General features: G+C 53.3%; 1 protein-coding gene across 1 annotated transcript in view; it reads right to left on the bottom strand.

Moving 5' to 3' along the window:
* The window catches only part of FLI1 (Fli-1 proto-oncogene, ETS transcription factor), a 117,419-nt gene that overhangs the window by 33,945 nt on the left and 65,460 nt on the right, over positions 1–18,014 (bottom strand). The window contains exons 3-4 of the mRNA XM_081114141.1: positions 10,292–10,446; positions 6,174–6,377 (exon numbers count right to left, since the gene is read on the bottom strand). Of these exons, the coding sequence (XP_080970267.1) occupies positions 6,174–6,377; positions 10,292–10,446 (359 nt within the window). The remainder of the gene's footprint in view (positions 1–6,173; positions 6,378–10,291; positions 10,447–18,014) is intronic.

Here is an 18,014-nt window from a genome sequence, read left to right as displayed (position 1 = left end):
GTGGCACAGCACACTCTTGTGTTAAGGAAACTTGTTCTGATGGGAGGAGGTCCTCCCCGGAGCCTGGCCTCCTGCTCTGTGACTTTGGGTTTCTTTCTCCTGCGTTGAGGTTCCTTCTGCGTGAGGCTAATGTCCACTGAGCTCCCCGTCTTTCCCGATGCCCCCTCCTCAGAGGCTGAGATGAGGGGGAAGGCAGCCAACTCATCGAACGCTCATTGTGTCAGGCGCTCTCTATCTGTTCTCTCGCTTAACCCTTACAGGAGCCGCTTAAAACCAGTATCACGTGATTCCCCTTTCACTGCGGAGGAAACCAGCATTCAGAGAAGTCAAGTAACTTGGCCAGGATCACACAGCCAGAAAGCCGGGGGGGGCAGGAACCCCATTCAGGTCCAGCAGACCCTGCGGGCTAAACTGAAGAAACACACCGCTCAATATTGGTGTGGGAAGTCAGCACAGTGCTAACCTTTGGGGAGAAGGGGGTGATGATGGAGAGCGGGCATAGGGGGGCTTCTAGTCTATTCTTTGCCCTGGGGGCACTTGAACCAGCGCGTGGATTCACTTTGTGATAATCCCTTGAATGGCACATTCGTGAGTTCTGCACCCCTCCGTCCGTTTCACTTCAATGACGACAATCGTTGGCGAGCCTCTTTGTCTTGTATCAGTGTGTGCATACGGGCGTATGTGTCTGTCTATTTAGTGGGGGCGCCGAGAAGCATGAAGTGGCTGCTGTTCAGAAAGGAATGGCCTTCCCAGTGTGAAAACAGAAGCACAAAATCAACGTCCACTTGGGATCCCTCCTGGAGACAGTATTTAGGACCTGAACGAAGATGGGAATGAGCAGAGCGGCGCTTTGCAGGTGTGGGGCAGAGCCGACAATGGGGCTTTCTTCAGCTCCGCACTGCCCCCACCCAAGGGGCTCTTCATCGGGGACACCTGGAGCAGGAGCGACAACGGGGTCCCGGTGCCAAAGCCTTTGTCTCCTGCCTCACGCAGTCAGCCTATTGAATCCGGGTCTCTCTTTTCTCTGCACCGTGTCAATGGCTGGGGTGGGGAGGGTGGAAGGCAGAGGGAAGGAGGGCCTGGCTGACGACGGAGTCCAGGGAAACCTGGCCTTTTGTTCTGCGGGGACCCTGTTCTCCTTTCCTGGTCGGACCCGGGCCTGCAAGGGATAATACTTCACCAGCCTAATGGCCCGGGCCCATCACCTTTGCCCGACTGTCTGAGCTGCCGGTGGGAATGCCACAAGATGCAAAATGTGTTTCCCATTAAGTTTAAATTAAAAATGAGAATCAAGACAGATACCCACTCTGTGGCCTCCCTGTCACACAACATATTTCATCTCTTGTGCCGCTACTACTGAAAAACACCGTTTCTTAGCCCGGCCTCAGTGGCTCAGTGGTTGAGCATCAACTTATAAATGAGGAGGTCGGGGTTCGATTCCTGGTCGGGGCATATGCCTGAGTTTCGGGCTTGATCCCCAGTGTGGGGTGTGCAGGAGGCAGCCGTTCAGTGATTCTCTCTCATCATTGGTGTTTCTATCTCTCCCTCTCCCTTTCTCTGAAATCAATAAAAATATATTAAAAAAAACAAAAACAAACACACAGTTTCACAGAATTTTTCACAGGCCAGACCCAGTTATACATATGGAAACCAACTTTTTGGTAAAATGAAGAAAGACTTTCTTCTGCCCATGGTGCCCCACCCAGGACCTATTGGGCTCCCAGAAACCCCCAACTCCCCCCAGTGGCCCCACGTTTGAACTGCCAGCTGGGGACCGCTCTCACTTCCTTTGAGGTCCCACCCAATCTCATTTCCCGCAGCCACGGCTGTAAATAAGGCCCATGCCAAGCGGGCTGAGCCCAGAGAGATACCGTGGGGCCGCTCCTCGGGCCCTGAGTGGGCACTGCGGGGAGGAGAGAAGGACACGGTTAGTGTGGTGAAGGGTTTGGCTTAATCTGCCTCATTCCAGGAGGCCACAGGCAAGTTTTCGGAAAGCATTTATCTCCTGGGACAAATAAAAACAGAACAAGCTGCGGGGAAAGTGGTCTGGCTCTACATGGAAGGCCCCGTGGAGGAGGCTGATTCCAACACAGCGAAGGGACGACGATGTGGTGCAGGTTCGCGCGAGCTCTACGGACCCATCTCCACGCAGAGGGGAGGCTGTGGGCCTGGCCTCAGCCCGGGACTTAAGAGGCCTGGGTCTCAGATACCAGCGGCTCTCCACTGGCCGTCTACCTTTGAGCCAATTTCTGAACCTCAGTGGCCACAGCTTTAAAATGGGGATTATAAATAGTCCGAGTGGTGTCCACAAGGGGGCGTCCTGTCCACGTACACTAGTGAATGACACCTGGGGAGGTGCACACCTGAGCCCGAGTGTCCCCAGGTGGTGCGGAATGATCCTAAATGCTCTGTGCATCCTCCCCAGCCCACCCCTCCCTCCTCCTCAAGGGTGGGCGGTGTCACAGCGGGACCAGGGTGCGGCCATTCTGTGGGGAGCAGCCTACAAGCCCAGGCCTGAAGGACAGGCACCTACAGGCAGGCCGGATAAATGCGAGCGTGCTGGGCTATCAGACAGGGTGCAGAGCGGCTTGATGTTGCTATTTATTCTCCACCCCGGACAATTCATTTACAATTTGATGCTTACTTTTATTTATTTTTTTAAAAAATATATTTTTATTGATTTCAGAGAGGAAGGGAGAGGGAGAAACAGATAGAAACATCAATGATGTGAGAGGATCATAGATCGGCTGCCTCTTGCACGCCCCACATGGGGGATCGAGCCCACAACCTGGGCATGTGTTCTGACCGGGAACCGAACCGGGACCTCCTGGTTCATAGGTCGATGCTCAATCACTGGCTGGGGTTCAGTGCTTACTTTTAAAGCTTCCCTCCCAGACAACCAGAATGACTACTCAAGCGCCTGTTAGAACGTGTAAATGTGACGCCGGGGCTTCGTATCCTCTAAGTCTAAGGTTCCCTTTTGCTGTGAAAGTCTGGGGAGATCAGGCTGCGAGGAAGCACAGCTAGTCGGGAGCCCCGGACGCGCAGTTTAGGCCTGAGGTCTCCGCGTCTCTGCTGACTCCCTAGCCCACAGCACTTCCTCCTTCTGTGCGGAGGCGCTCAGCTATTCTCCTTCCACTTCTTGCCCAAGTGCAAGATGCTTGAACCCCGTGCCCTCCTCAACAGAAGGACAGGGGACTCAGCACCAGGCACCAGCATCCCTTCCTCCTGCCTCTGCTCAGGGGCCTGGCCTCTTCCCCCAAAGTGCCGGCCTCCCCGTCTGAGCACAAAACATCCGCTGGAAGTCCATCTGCAAAAACAATACAGCGTTTGAGGACACGCTGGTGGACACCAGGGGGTTCCCAGTCGTCCAGGCAGCAGACGGCCACCAGCCACGTGACCTCCTGCCGCGGTGTAGCAGGCCAACCACCACCCGGGGCCACAGGGTCCCAGACGCTAGAGCCTGAAGGTAGACACCAATGAAAACGAAGCATGAACCAAAGCTGCCCTCCAGGCCAGCAGGTCACTGTAAGTCTAGGTTCCTCAAAAGGCCTGCAGACTATGCCAGTCCTCTGCCGGGCGAGCGGGTATGAGCCTTGATATGGGCATTTCGGTTTTGGCTTTTGAAGGCAGCTGTGGTGTTTCTAACAAGACACAGACCGATTTCCATTGAGCTGTTTCACTCCACATTGCACCATTTATATGCTCTGTTCCATCTCCTCTCCACTCTGAAAACGTGTTCCACTAATAATCTCCTTTCTGGAAACTTCATTTTCTATTTGTGACCTTCGGGCATCTTCCTTCACGTCCACACGTACTCTTACGAAATAAAGAAGGAGCCAGGCCAGTGTGGCTCAGTGGTTGAGCATCTACCTATGAACCTGGAGGTCATGGTTCGATTCCCGGTCAGGGCATATGCCCAGATTGCGGGCTCGATCCCCAGTGTGGGGCGTGCAGGAGGCAGCCGATCAATGTTACTCTCTCATCATTGATGTTTCTGTCTCTCTGTCCCTCTCCCTTCTCTCTGAAATCAATAAAAACATACAAAAAAATAAAGAAAGAAAAAGAAGCCAACCACACTCTGGCCGCCACTTCTTTGTCGCCTGCCCGCTCCTTCACTCTCGCTGTTATCTGCTCTCTGTCAGTAGCCAGCCTGCTCAGTGGCTGCCAATGGCCAGCTCACCACATTCCTGGCCTTTTGGAGCAGATGTTGGTCTTCCTTCAGGGCCTGTGGCTTGGGTCCCTCTGTGACAGGGAGTCTGAGTGGGGATTTGGGTTGTTTACGGACCGGCCAGAAAGAGGGGTCTGGGGATCACACGGCATGAATGGGCCTTTCCCCACATCCAGTCAGAATGGGCTTGGACATTTCCCCAACAAGGGCATCTGTCCTGGAGCCCTGCGTCACTGGGCCCAGGCTGCCTCGGTCCATCTCTTCTCCCAGAAAGGAGGAAATGGGGCCTGTGAGTCCTGGCCTCCTGCCTCCTGATCTGGGGAGAAGCACACAGGCAGGTTCGGCCAGTACTTTCGCTTTGCTGGTCTCTGCGTCTCATGCCCACACCCACCCCTGCCCTGCCCAGCTAGCATCCTTCGTTGCAGGGTTCTGTGCAAAGACCTTATTTTTTAAAAAGTCTATAAACACTGAAGTGCTGAGAAGCGGAGATGGTTAGAAAACGCTCATTCTCCAACGCTCGGAAAAAACTGGGTGGAACGTTGCCCCCTTTTTGGAAATGGCTGGGCCTCGGGCTGACCTCCTGCTGCCGCAAGACTCAGACATGAGGTCATGGCTCTGGTGGTAACATATACGGCGTCACCCCCACTCCCCACTGGATGCCAGACGCCTCGGAGGGGTGACCGAGGAGCCCAGGGGCACCGGTGGAAACTCCCGAAGGCACTTATTTAAATGTTTAATGTTGGAAGCCAGCGTGTGTTGCCCCAGTCCATGCAGCGTACAGTTGCCGAACAAGACAGACAACAACACCAAGGACGGTGAGCTGAAGACCCGCCGGACAGCGCAGAGCAAATGAAGAACTGACCACCCGCGGGCCCAGGAGATGGGAAAGGCGGCCCGGAGGCCCTGGCCAAGGATCTCAGCTTTGATGGGGCTTGAGTATCATCAAACCCTTTCCCTCCGAACCTTAGCACCTTTGAGATCCCCAGCTGTCCCGGCCACTGACAGCAAACACTGTCTGCGAAGGCGGCCAGTCTGTCCCTGGGCAGGGCTGGCTCAGAAAGCTTCCTCGTAGGATAAGCCCACATCTGTTTACCTTTAGCGTCAACTCCCGATATCACAGTACCATCCTTTCTGGCCACAGAATAGCCCTTTCATCCTTGGGGGCACTGGTAGACGACTGGGCCTGGACTTCCGATGAAGAGTTAAGGCCAGGGTTATTAGTGGGCCTCAAAGAATTCTGGGTGTAGTGCATATCAAATGACCTTTGTATCAAAGTGTTGGGGCTAGCGAACCTCTACCGTAGAGAAATCCTACGGGCAACTGCGCGCTCTCTGTGTAAACTCTCCCTTTCCCAAGCGCCTTCCTCCTGGCTGTGTCAGGTGACGCTTCCAACAGGGCTCACCGACCTGCAGCACCTGCCCTCTTCCCTGCTTAGTAAAAAGGGGGTGTGGGTGGCAGCCCTAAAGGCGGGGTTAAGAGGCTCCGGAGTGACGCCAAGGATAAGAGGAATTGAATGTGTAGACATTCAAATCCTTCAATCCTAAATCCATGGATCTAGATTTGCTGTGGGAACCCTAACTCATCGCTCTGGACAACACGAGCCAGGGCATCCCTGTATTTGTCATCCTGGGGCTGTTTCTGGGAAGGGGGTTCTCACAGGCCGTGCGTGGCCAGCCTCGGGCAGACCCCCTGGGCCACAGCTCCCTACTTGCTCTCCATTCCTCATTTTACTTCCCTTGACCCCCCAGGACTGGGTCAGCCCGCTCGCAGGGTCTGCCGGAGCCCACGGAACCCTGGTAACCTCATGGCCCCAACACGGAGCTCCTACAGCTTCTGCCCAACGTACGCCGACGGCAGGGGACCCAGCTCCCTTCCCTGGGTTGGCTCCCTGGGAGGCCAGTCTGGCTGGGAGCGGGCCAGGCAGAGGTCTCCCCCAGCCCTGGGGACCTGGGCTGCACCCTCCAGGCGGGGGCTCCCTCCCCAGAAGGAGACAGGCACTTACTTTCCCTGAGGTAACTGAGGTGTGACAACAGCACTTCTGTGTTGTAGAGGGAGGTGGCTCGGAGGAAGTCCTCCTTGTTCATTTTGCACAGTTCCTTGCCGTCCATGTTCTGGAAAAAGGCCGTGTCAATGTCCATCAGGCCGTACTCCTTTATCGCCCACTCCAGCCACTGCCGCACGTGCTCCTGCGTCCACAGCGTGGGGTCTGCAGGGGACAAGACCTGTCAGCCAGGGCGTCACCAAGCCTGGGCAGCCTCTCCCGGTCTTCCTCCCTCCCTCCTTCCCCTTCTCTCTCTCTGTCTCTTTCCTCTCCAATCTCCCCTTCCCTTTCCCCCACTCTCCTTCTCCACCCCCCTCCCCACGCTCACTGGGAAAGTGGGTTCCCTCCCAGATGGTCCTCCCAGAGCTCCATCTGGTCCAGGGCATCTGGCGCTGCCTGAACCACTTAGCGCGCTGGGGAGGTTCTCAGATGCCTCACTCCACATCCTGACAGGACACTCTTTAAAGCTCTGGGAAGTCCATTGAAGCCTTTGCCTGAGAAATGGTGGCATCCGAGTGAAAATAAACACAGTTCCAGCCATCAGGGCCCAGGTCTCTGGCAAGGGAAACCAGCTGCCTCTCGAGAACACTGATTTCATGGAAGAACACGAGCTCTCAGATGCTACAGAGAGAACACATCTGCGCACGCAGATGGCAGACCCGGTGGTGTGAGGCCTTAACGTGGACCAGCCTGCGCTTTCTCCTTTTGGAGACAGCTGTGCTGAAATTTCTACCAGATCTTCCTCAAAACGTTTTTAGGATATTTAAGTCCCCAAAGATGAGAAACCTTTAGCCCTTCAGTGAACATAATAATGTACGGACTGAGGCCACCTCCACGTAGGACCCTCATGACTTCTTCTCAGCCAGGAGTGTGTGTGTGTGTGTGTGTGTAGGGGGGGGGGGTGCGCTCTGAGTGCTGATGGGGAGCCTAGTGGGTTCCACAGAGGTAGCCTTATAGCTTACCACCTAGCACAGTCTGGAAGCCATCTGTTTTCTGGGCAAACAATTAATAGTGAATCCAAGAAACACTTGACATCTGCTCATCAAAGAAGAAAATGACATGGCCGCTGGCCTCATGAAAGACCTGTCCACACGAAGCATTCAGGCAGGCACGCACAGAGCTAAGCAACAGATTTTGCAGTGGGCGTTGAAGCAACCGGAAGAGGAGGGCCTTCGTGTAAACGTGGAGCGTCAAGGAGGGCCTTCTGGAGGAGGAGGGAGACTGGGCACTGTATGTCAGCTGTCAGCCGCAGCTTCTACTGGGCCTCTTTGATTGGCAGGCTTATTGGGTAGGAGTATCTGTGCCATCTTTCAACCCCATCACCCTCCCCTAAGAGTGGGCAAAACTGGAAATCAGAGCTTCTGCCGTTGCCCTGGTCTGGCACGGTCCCCAGCTTCTCCTTGGTGACTGCATGTGAGAATTAGGCTGGAAGCGGCTGTGTAAAGTGCTCAGCAGCAGGTCCTGCATGGGGTGGTCGCTGCATGTGTGCTGAAGGTGGGGGGCTGGAAAGAAGAGAGTGAGGAGAGGGGAGTCCGGAGTTATAGGTCATGGGCTGCTGCTGACTGTCATACCACAACCCAGTGCCCTCAGCCCAGATCTGGGGTGCCTCCTGTGTGCTCCCTGCTCCACGTGTCCTGTTTTTCACTGATCAAGAAAATCCTACAAAATGGATTTTATCTTCATTCTCCAGGTGGAAAGTGGAATCTTGAAAGGTTAAGGCCTTAGCTCAACCTAAATCCAAGTCTGAGTGGGGGTTCCAATGCAAGTCTCCCCAGGACTTCATTTAGTCCAGGTGGGTGGGTCTTTTCTTCTCACAGTCCTTCCTGAACTCACTTCCTGACCTTATAGCTTCATTGTATAAGTCAGAGACAATTGGGCATAGACCATTGGTAACTGGAAATAATTTTGCACCATTTCAGAATTCTAAAGAAAAATGGAGGAGGCTGAGGTGGTGGGTTATGTAGCATATTATTTTATCTGATCTCTTCTTCTAATTCTCATTTTTAGTGTGCAAGACCTCAGATCCCACGCTACATCATGTATTTAATGTATTTATTTCCTCCCTTGCTTGGGGCTCTATCACAGTATTATTTCTCTCCCTTTAGAGCACAATGAATTCTAAATCTTCCTCTCTGGGTCATGCTAACCTCTTCCAAATTTCCTGGATGATTGGTCCCAATTTCTTCCTATCTGAACTTGGACCTGGTGGTTAACTAGGGTCCTCATTTACACTTGTCTTAAAATCCCACCGTGAGCGCAATAGGTTCCCCCACTGATGTTTTATTGCCTTGATCTGTGGACATGCCCAGTGTAACTTCCCCTCACGTCCAGCAGGCTGGCCTGGAGGAAGCCACAGTGTCTGAGGGTAATGCCTAATGACTGAGCCAGAGGGAAAGCAGGGAAGTCAATCCATAGCTAGTGAGTTCATTATAGAAAGTGCTTTAAAAATCCCTTGATATGAACTTACACTGTTTTCATTATTACTGCCCTAGTTACCTTGGCCCACTGCAGACTGACATTTTGATATTGTTTTTGAAGATATTTCAACATCCACTTAGAGTTGAAGGGCCAACCAAGCAGTCTGGCCATCTTTGTCCCTTTCTCCTACGCCCTGCCCCCCCCCCCCCCCCAAGAGTCTACAGAAATGTACACATTGGGTTAAGACAATCTCAGATCCCCTAACCCTTCCATCTTCAAGATCTCCTTCCCATGCTGGTCACTGGCAAGGCTGGGGAGTTCAACACCAAACCACCGGAGGCCTGGTGAGGCTCGGCTTGGCTTGGCCTTGGGAAGTCCGCAGAGACCCCACCATGCCCATGGCAGTGAGGTTCCATTGTCTGCCACCTTCTGATGTGAAGGCAGAAGACACGGTTCTCTTGGACGTAACAGATGCACCTGAGCTATAGACATTCCTAGGTGGGGTCCTGGAGGAGATCACCCATGAAGTGACATAGGTCACGCAATGTGGGTGAAGCAGTTCAATCCGCCCGGCACCCCAAAGTGCTCATCAACGGAGCCACTCCTTCTCCTCCTTTGTGAGCTCACGTGCTTGCGGAAGAAGGACCTTAGAAGGCTCGTGAGCAGCTTTGAGGTCCTACAGGGCACAGACACATCCCTGTTAGCCACGGGTCCCCACCCCTCCCACCTTGAACTTGGCCCAGCACACCAGGGTGTAGCTGTAGTCCCAGGAGACGGGGAGACACAGTTTCCCATGGAAAATGAATACGAAGGGCCTGGGAGGAGTGGCTCACACGAAGCCACACCTTCAGACCAAGAAGCAACTGCCTTTGGATTTCCTCAGAGAGATGGCTAATCCTTGCCTCACACACAGCTACGTTTGTATTTTTCCAAATGGAAGGGGCTTTGCCTTCTCGGTAGAGTTATTTTGGTCAAATGACTCTTAATCTCTGCCCTATAATTCACATTGCTTAAGGTTTGGACGTTCTAGCTCCTTCTACCTGGCACCAACCCCACACGGTTCAGTTTTCAGACTCCCTTTTGGACCTGGCGGCTGAGCTTGCTGGTCTAGCCGAGGCCGAGCGTCCAGCCAATACAGGGAAGGCTTGAACAATGATTTTATTTTCTGTACCCAACTGCACTACTACCTAGGAAAAATAGGCTTTTTTTTTACATAATGACATAACTCGCTGCACACATGGTAAGGCACTCCATTTGTTAAATATAGTTATTTCTATTTTGAGACTGAACGCGCTGGCTATAATTTTGGAAAGGTGGGACCCTGTGGATGCCAGGAGCGCATGCCCGATGGGCACGACAGACCTCTGTAGCCACTCTGCTCCTTCCAGGGAGGGTGGGCACGCCTGGGGCTTCCCAGGGCTCCTGCTCTCTGTGCCGGGCTCGCCCTATGGGACCAGGCACTGGCACAGAGTCTGTGATGGGATCTGCACTCAGGGTTCTGGTGACATTTGGGACAGGGTCTTGGAAGGCAGCTGAGGAAGAAGGCGAGAGACCAGGGCACCAGGTAAAAGTTTAGTTGCCCTGGGGACAGGCCTGCCCTTCAACTACTCGCCCAGAGAGTGAGACGTGGATGCCCACCAGCAGCCTGGTTCCCACGGTACCTGCGGGGACGATCACCCTTCTCTCATTGGTGGTCATGTTGGGAGGAGGGGGGCCGTTCTTCTCGTCCATGTAGCTGTTGTAATTCATGGCATTGGACTCGCCTCCACCAACCAGCTTGCTGCATTTGCTGACGCTGCAGTCCACCGGAGACTCCCTAGATGGAGAAGAGACAAAAGCCAGGAAGTGATCACTGCCACTGTGGTCCCCACAGCACGGAGCTCACCCTGGCCAATCGCTCAGACAACCGGAGGCATTTCCCAGCCCCACCTGGTGCAGGGTGGTGAGGATGCTGCTGAAGCTGCCTTATTTCTTTCTTTCTTTTTTTTTTTTTAAACAAAACATGATTTATTGATTTCAGAGAAGAAGGGAGAGGGAGAGAAATATTAATGATGAGAATCATCCATTGGCTGCCTCCTGCATGCCCCCTACTGGGGATCAAACGTACAACCCTGTCATGTGCCCTGACCTGGAATTGAACCAACCTTGACCTCCTGGGTTCATGGGTTGATGCTCAACCACTAAGCCACACCAGCTAGGCACTGCCACCATATTTCTATTCTCCACACTGCCACCAGAGTTTTCTTCCAATCCCAGCCTGGTCCTAGAATTGCCGTACTTAAAAACTTTTGGCAGTTCCTACTGCCCTCAGACTAGAGCAGCGGTTCTCAACCTGTGGGTCGTGACCCCTTCACAGGGATCGCCTAAGTACATCCTGCATATCAGATATTTACATTAGGATTCATAACAGTAGCAACATTACAGTTATGAAGTAGCAACGAAAATCATGTTATGGTTGGGGGTCAGCACAACATGAGGGACTGTATTAAAGGGTCGCGGCATTAGGAAGGTTGAGAACCACTGGGCTAGAGTCTGGACTTCTCAGCACGGGACTGCAGCGCCCACCTGCCTGCAGCTGACAATTTTCACCTTGTTACCAGGCAGACTACACCTGGCTCCCCACAGTGTGTCTGCACTGGTCCCTGGATTGTCATGCCCTCTTAGCTTGGCAGGTGCCCAGGCCCTTGCTGGATAAGGGAGTTTCCTGGGATGGTGACATTGCCTTTTTGTAACTTCGATGTAGATGATCGCCAGCTTTGTACAGAACCTTGTACAGAGGATGAGCGATAGCTGTTTCCTGAGCGAATTATTTCTATTGCATACATATCATTTCAACACATTTTTCATACGTTGTTCTATCTGAACTTCCCAATAGCCATCCAAGATAGGCCTGGCAAGGGTTAATGGGTCCTTGCTATGGTTAAGGCAACTGAGAGGCGAGGTGACTAGGCCAGGGCACCCAGCTAGTACAGGTGGCAGCAGGGTCTTTAATGTTAAGCTTCCCCATCTAAACACGCATGCGGAAGAGCTGGTTGCTGGGTGGAGGAGGAATAGAATCCAAGAACTTCAACCTGCTATAGACAGGCTGTGGCCTTGTGGCGTTTCCCAGCCCTGGCACCACACTCACAGGGGAAGTATACAGAGGTGCACAAGGGACAGAGCCAATCACCCAACCTGGTCTCAGAGTCTGTAGCCTAGTTAGCCCCTGAGGTTTTGCAAGAGGCTGCTCACTGGCTTCCGTCAGCAACAAGTAACCATCTGGAGATCCGAGCTTGCGGCCTCCTGGCACCCAGAGCAGGTTGGTAGAACATGCCACATACCCCAGGGCAGCGTCATGGACCCTCTCCACGTGCCCAGGGCAAGTGGCATCCAGCCCTGTCCTAGCTTTCACTCGCCACTCAGCAGCAGCAGGACCAACGCAGGCAGCCAGGCCAAGGGGAGGCTGCAGCTGCGGGTCTACGGAGCAGGAAGCTCCGGTTCTTCCATGCGGGAGACCAGCCAGCTCTCTCAAGAGCTCCAGACCAGCCTTCAGACCCAGGAGTTCAGATGAGGTTCAGATGACAGCCGCCCGGCTCGGCCGCCCAACCCCTCCGGCCTTCGGATGGCCTGGCCACTGCCTCCCTCACTCTGCTGTGGTCGGGGACTGACCATCAGGAGGTCCCAGGCAGCAGGGCGCTGCCAGATGGGGTCCCGCTCCTCTCGCAAGGCGGTGGCAGTAGCTCCACTCACAGGGAGATCAGCCCAGCCACGAACGCAGAAGAGGCGGGGACAGCCCTGCGGGGGGTGGGGGGGGGGGAGGGCGCTCGGGCAGGCGGGGAGGCTGAGCACATTCAATAAAGTAAATTAAATGAATTTGTTTCTTAATCTGAAAGGAAAAAAATACTGAAGATCACTTATCATGGCTGGGAGATAAATGCTCCACTGAGATATTAGAAGTCAGACGGTAATTTTTTCCTGATGTCGTACAGAGGGGAACATGGGCTGAAAATGAAAATAAGATGTATAACTTACACATGTTAGAATTTAAGGTTTTACTATTCGCCTACTGTTTTTCCAGGCAGAGAACCAAGAGCCAGCCGTCAGAAACCCAGACTGTTGAAGGTTTAATGTCCCCGTGGCAGTGCGAGGGAGGCAGTAGCTCATCAGGACTTTTCACCAGGGGTTGGCCTTTGGCTTCTGCTGTTTAAGGACTTGGCCTGAGATGAAGCCGTCCCTGAAAGACCCTGGTCCTGGGTCTGAGCTGGGCCATGGCCATGCTCACTGGGCTCCTCATGGCTAACCGCAAGTGAGGGTATGTGTACACCCTCATACACACATATGCATGCACACAACACACACGTGCATACATGTACACCCCAACATATACATACACATATGCACACATCCTCACCCCAGTGCACACATTCGCACATGCATGTACACCCCAACACATGCACACACACCCAATGCATACACACGCATACCCCAACATGCACACGCATACATGCACGCCCCATGCACACCAGCACATACATGCACACACTTAGAACATGCATGTCCACCCAGACACATGCATGCGTGCATGCACATGTGTGCATGCACCCATGCATATGCACCACACACCAAGCCACCAGGGCCTGGCAGCCTTTCTCAGCGTACTTGTTCACTGTGACACAACTCAAGTGCAGCAGAAGTGGGAGGATTAAGTTGGCCTTCAACCAAGAGAGCAGCGTCTCATTGGCTGGGAACTCCGTGGCAGAGGGTGGGGTTGCCCGAGCACACACTTCCCCGGGAGGAAGCGAGAGTGCGAGGGCCATGGGCAGGGACGATGCCTTTCAGCCTGGAGAGCACTCTGTCCAGGGGCAGCGTGACGGGGGAAGAGGCTGCTCTGTGGGCTGCTCTCCCCTTAGGGACCCTGGGGAGACGAGTTTCAAAACATCCTTTCCCACATCAGCCAGGCCTCGGGGGGGGGGGGGGATTCTGAGCCCCAAACTGACCCCCGCCATGCAGAGGTGAGAAGACAGAACCTCAAAAATCCCTGAAATGATAGCCATTTAGGCACCTGTGGCAGGGCTAGTCCTGGTGCCAGGAGTGGAGAAAACTATGTTTGAAAAAAAGAGACCATTTGGTGAAAGCTACCGGGTATGTCGCCTGGTAAGAAAAGGCACCTGCTGGGAGGTGGGTACCGAGGAGGCAGGAGCACCCGCTCCTGGTATCAGAACCATGGTCAAGGCCAGGTGACTCCTGGGAGCTGCTCAGTGCTCGGAGCCTCTTACTTCCTATCCCATAGAAACTCGCATCTGTCTGCTTCCTCCTCAGCCCCTGTGTTCACACATGCTCCCCAGCTGAGCGGGATGCTCTGTTTGAACAGGCCCTGTCCTCAGCCTCAGACCCCTCAGCTAGGATCTGCACAGGGGTGCCCTCTGGGAGAAGCCTGGCCCCCAGCCTGGACCGCGGCCTTTGCCAGGCCAGCCCTGCTCTGACGGCTCAGGAGAGAAGGAAGCCACACACACCTTTATTCCCATGCTCTCAGCCGCTCTGCCTTCTCCAGACAGCACCCCCTCGTGTGTGGCCACTGGGCTCCACAGCTACTGCCAGGTGAAGCACAGCATAAAGGCTGCTCTTCACCGAGGCAGCTGGCACCTGTGAAGGGGCCGGATGAAAACAAGAGGGAGGGGAGGAGGAGCATAGATGGAGGGAGGAGGCTCGGCCATTCAGCTGGTCTACACCACCGCGGATTTGTATTGAGACCTGCACTTACAGCTAGCACATGGCCGGGGCCCACCGGCAACTGACGCACTGGGACAGGTGACAGGAGGGCTGGGGCAGCCACAATAGGGCAGAAAGGAGGTGGTGGCTCCGACAGGTTAACTCTGAGCATGTCCATCTCGGCCACGGCTCAGAAAGCCACGGGTCAAAAAGCCACGGCAGGAAAGCCACGGCAGGGAGGCCACACCATGGGGGCCACGGCATGGGGTGTGTGAACCTTGCAGCCTGGCCCTTTATTTTCACCCGGGGACATAAGCTCCGTCCTCCTTTGGTCCTATTTTCGCGTGTTCAGGGAACATTGTTTTACAGAGACCACTACTGATTTCCAAGAAGTGCCTTGCACACTGTTAAGCTGTTTAAAACAAGATAAGCAATCTTCAGTATTTGAATAAAAGGAGATTTCAAAGACCTCTCCCAAAGACTACCCCTTCGACCAAAAACATTTTCTCTATCTTCCCATTGAACTTAGGGCACCTTCACACAGGGGATGTCAACCCATCCATGAAGCTATAGCCAGGCTCACCATCAGGGATGCCCAAGACTCACACGGATCATGTAAAGTCTCAAGACTACTCAAGCCACACAGCTACATTGGGACCTGTCATGTGTGTCTTCCATGCACATTGTGCAAAATTAAGCAAATCTTGCCCCGCTGGCGTGGCTCAGTGGTTGAGCATCAACCCATGAACCAAGAGGTCCCCGGTTCGATCCCCTGTCAGGGCACATGCCCAGGTTGTTGGCTCGATCCCCAGTAGGGGGTGTGCAGGAGGCAACCGTTCGATGTCTCTCTCTCTCATCATGTTTCTATTTCCCTCTTCCTCTCCCTTCCTTTCTCTCCCTCAAATTAATAAAAACATATATTTAAATTTTTTTTAATTAAGCAAATCTGTGTTGTCCTTAGGATTTCTATAGGATCTATACAAAGAAGATGAAACAAGTTAAAAGCAAATTTCAAGAAAAGAAAGGAAATCACCCGTAATGAAGCCATCACACTGACCTCATCCCTAATTTAAGGCCCATACATAGTAGATGCTCCTAGCTTCTCGGGAATCCTGCAGGCGGTTTCTCACCCAGGTGTGTGTGGCGTGCTTCACAGTGCAAGCTTCAGCCCCAGGACGCCCCTTAGGAAGGCCCGAGAGCAGGAGTTACAGGGTGTGTGAGGCCGCTCTTCCTGTCTGTGAAGCGTGAAGTGTTTAGGCATCTAATAAGGGCATCCAGATCCCGGTGGGCAGAGTCACACGGGATGCAGGGCCTGCACGCCAGGCGCACCAAGCAAGCAAGGCCTTGCGTCTCCTCCCCATAAACCCATACTCTCTCCTTCACGGATGCTGCCCCAGCCCCATGGCTGAGGCAGGATGCAGCTGAGTTACTTGCAGACCACAGCTTGGATCGAGTTGTGGGGCCTACATCCAGCACAGAACCTATGGCGCTGCTGTTTCAGGAACAACGTGCACGCTAACAGACACAACCACACAGGAAGAGGAAGGAAAGAGCGCCTCCCGCCGTGGAGCCAGCACGGCCTTCTCTGGCTCCTCAGCCCTCAGTCCCCCCACTGCGCCTTTGTTCAAATGACTTGCTCCTTGGATAAAAAAGAAGAAGGGGCCCTAGCCGGTGTGGTTCAGTGGTTGGAGCATCAGCCAGCGCACTGAAGGGTCACAGGTTCGATTCCAGGTCAAGGGCACATACCTGGGTTGCAGGTTTGATCCCTGACCCAGGTCAGAGCGCCTACAGGAAGCAACCAATTGACGTGTCTCTCTCCCACATCAATGTCTCTGTCCCTGTCTCTCTCTCTCCTTCACCTCCCTCCATTCTCTCTAAAAATCAATGGAAAAAATATCCTTGGGGGAGGATTAGTAAAACAAAACCAAAAAAGGAGGAAGGGCACTGTAGCTTCTCGGAGGCATCTATGGGGCTCTGTAAACCTGAAGGAGTAACTCAGAAACCCCTGTTATCAACGAACATGGAGAGAAGCCACTCTGAACCACAGGACCACTAGCCCAGTGCTGTCCATGCAAAGTAGAATGTGAGCCACACATACAGCTTTAGGTTTTCTAGCAGCCACATGTTCAAAATTTTTAAAAAGAGGTGAAATGAATTTTAATAATATATTAAAATATATGAACTCAATATAGCTAAAAGATTACTTCAGCATAATCAATATAAAAATAAAGAAGGAACTATTTTACTCTTTTCCCCATATAAGCCTTCTACATCCAGTGTGTGTTACAGGTGGAGAGCACATGTCCCTGTCGAATTAGCCACATTTCACGTGGCTAGTGGCCGCAGCATGGACAGCACGAATCTAGTCCGTGAGCCGAGAGAGCCCTCATTGTATCCTCTGCTTTGGTTTTCTCATCTCAAGTGAGGACGGATCTTCCGCATGAAAAATGCCTTTATCAATGATACTCAGGGGATAGGAGAAGCTTCAGTGTCGAGGATGAGAGATTTCAAGAGCCTGGCATCTGTTGGCCCATGCTATTGCTTTTTGCAGATCAAATCATAGCATCTGACACGCTTCCATCCTAAGCAAAGACATTTTTCTGAAAATCCGCACTTCCTGCTGCCCACCGGCCCCGCTTCCATGCGAGCACTTAGCGAATATTTATGAGGTGCTGGCAACGGCTGTGGCGAACCTGCTGGGCTCCCAGAGTCCAAGGCATCTTCTTTGTTTCTCGGGGGGCTGAGCATACATCCGTCTTCCTGAGCCTACGTTGTCACCTGCTGACGGTCTGGGTCAGGACCGGCCAATCAAAGGCAGGGGCCGCTCTGTGCAACCACACAGCCCTCCTCCAGCTGCTGGGCGCCTGGAGCCCGGAGGGAGCGGCCAGGGGCTCTGAAATTGATTTCTGTGGGGACCCTCTTTGCCCATGATTAGCGTCGGGGAGTGCTCGGGTATTCCTGGAGCAGCTGAGCACACACACAGGCTCCGTCTGAGGCAGAGACCAAGGCTGCCCTGGGTCTCACACACTAATGCCCTACATGACCTTGAGTCAGCATCTTCACCTTTGAGCCGGGTTAGCCACACATTCATTCACTTATTCACTGAACAACTATCTACCCAGTACCTCTCATGTGCTCAGTAAAAGATATGAAGCTCTGCCCTGCCAGTGTGGCTCAATGGGTTGCGCGTTGACCTATGAACCAGGGATCACAGTTCGATTCCCAGTCAGGGCACATATCCAGGTTGCAGGTTTGACCCCCCCCTTCCCCCCAGTAGGGGGCATGCAGAAGGCAGCTGATCAATGATTCTCTCTCATCATTGATGTTTCTATCTCTCTCTCCCTCACACTTCCTCTCTGAAATTAATAAAAACATACCAGTATATATATATAAGCTCTGCCCACATTTAATGGGGGATGTGATAAGAGCCCAGAAGAGCTAAAAAGAAGACTCAAGGCAGGCTAGAGTGACAGGTGCTGTTTTAGGTCAGAGGGTCAGGGAAGACCCCTCAGAAGGTGACATTGAGGCAGAGACCTGAAACAAGGAAGGAGAGAGTCACATGACAAGATGAAGTAGGAAGACTCCAGAAGGAAGGAACGCAAAGGGAGAGACTCTGAGGCAGGAGTGCACTTGGTACCTAGGGGCAGCTGGAGTCTCGTGTGGCTGGGAGAGAATGAAATGGGAGGAGGGTGGATA

The sequence above is a fragment of the Myotis nattereri genome (assembly GCF_964212035.1).
Source record: "Myotis nattereri genome assembly, chromosome: 19".
Lineage (NCBI taxonomy): Eukaryota > Metazoa > Chordata > Mammalia > Chiroptera > Vespertilionidae > Myotis > Myotis nattereri.
The sequence above is the reverse complement of the archived record's forward strand: the minus strand, read 5'-3'. Positions and strand labels throughout refer to the sequence as shown.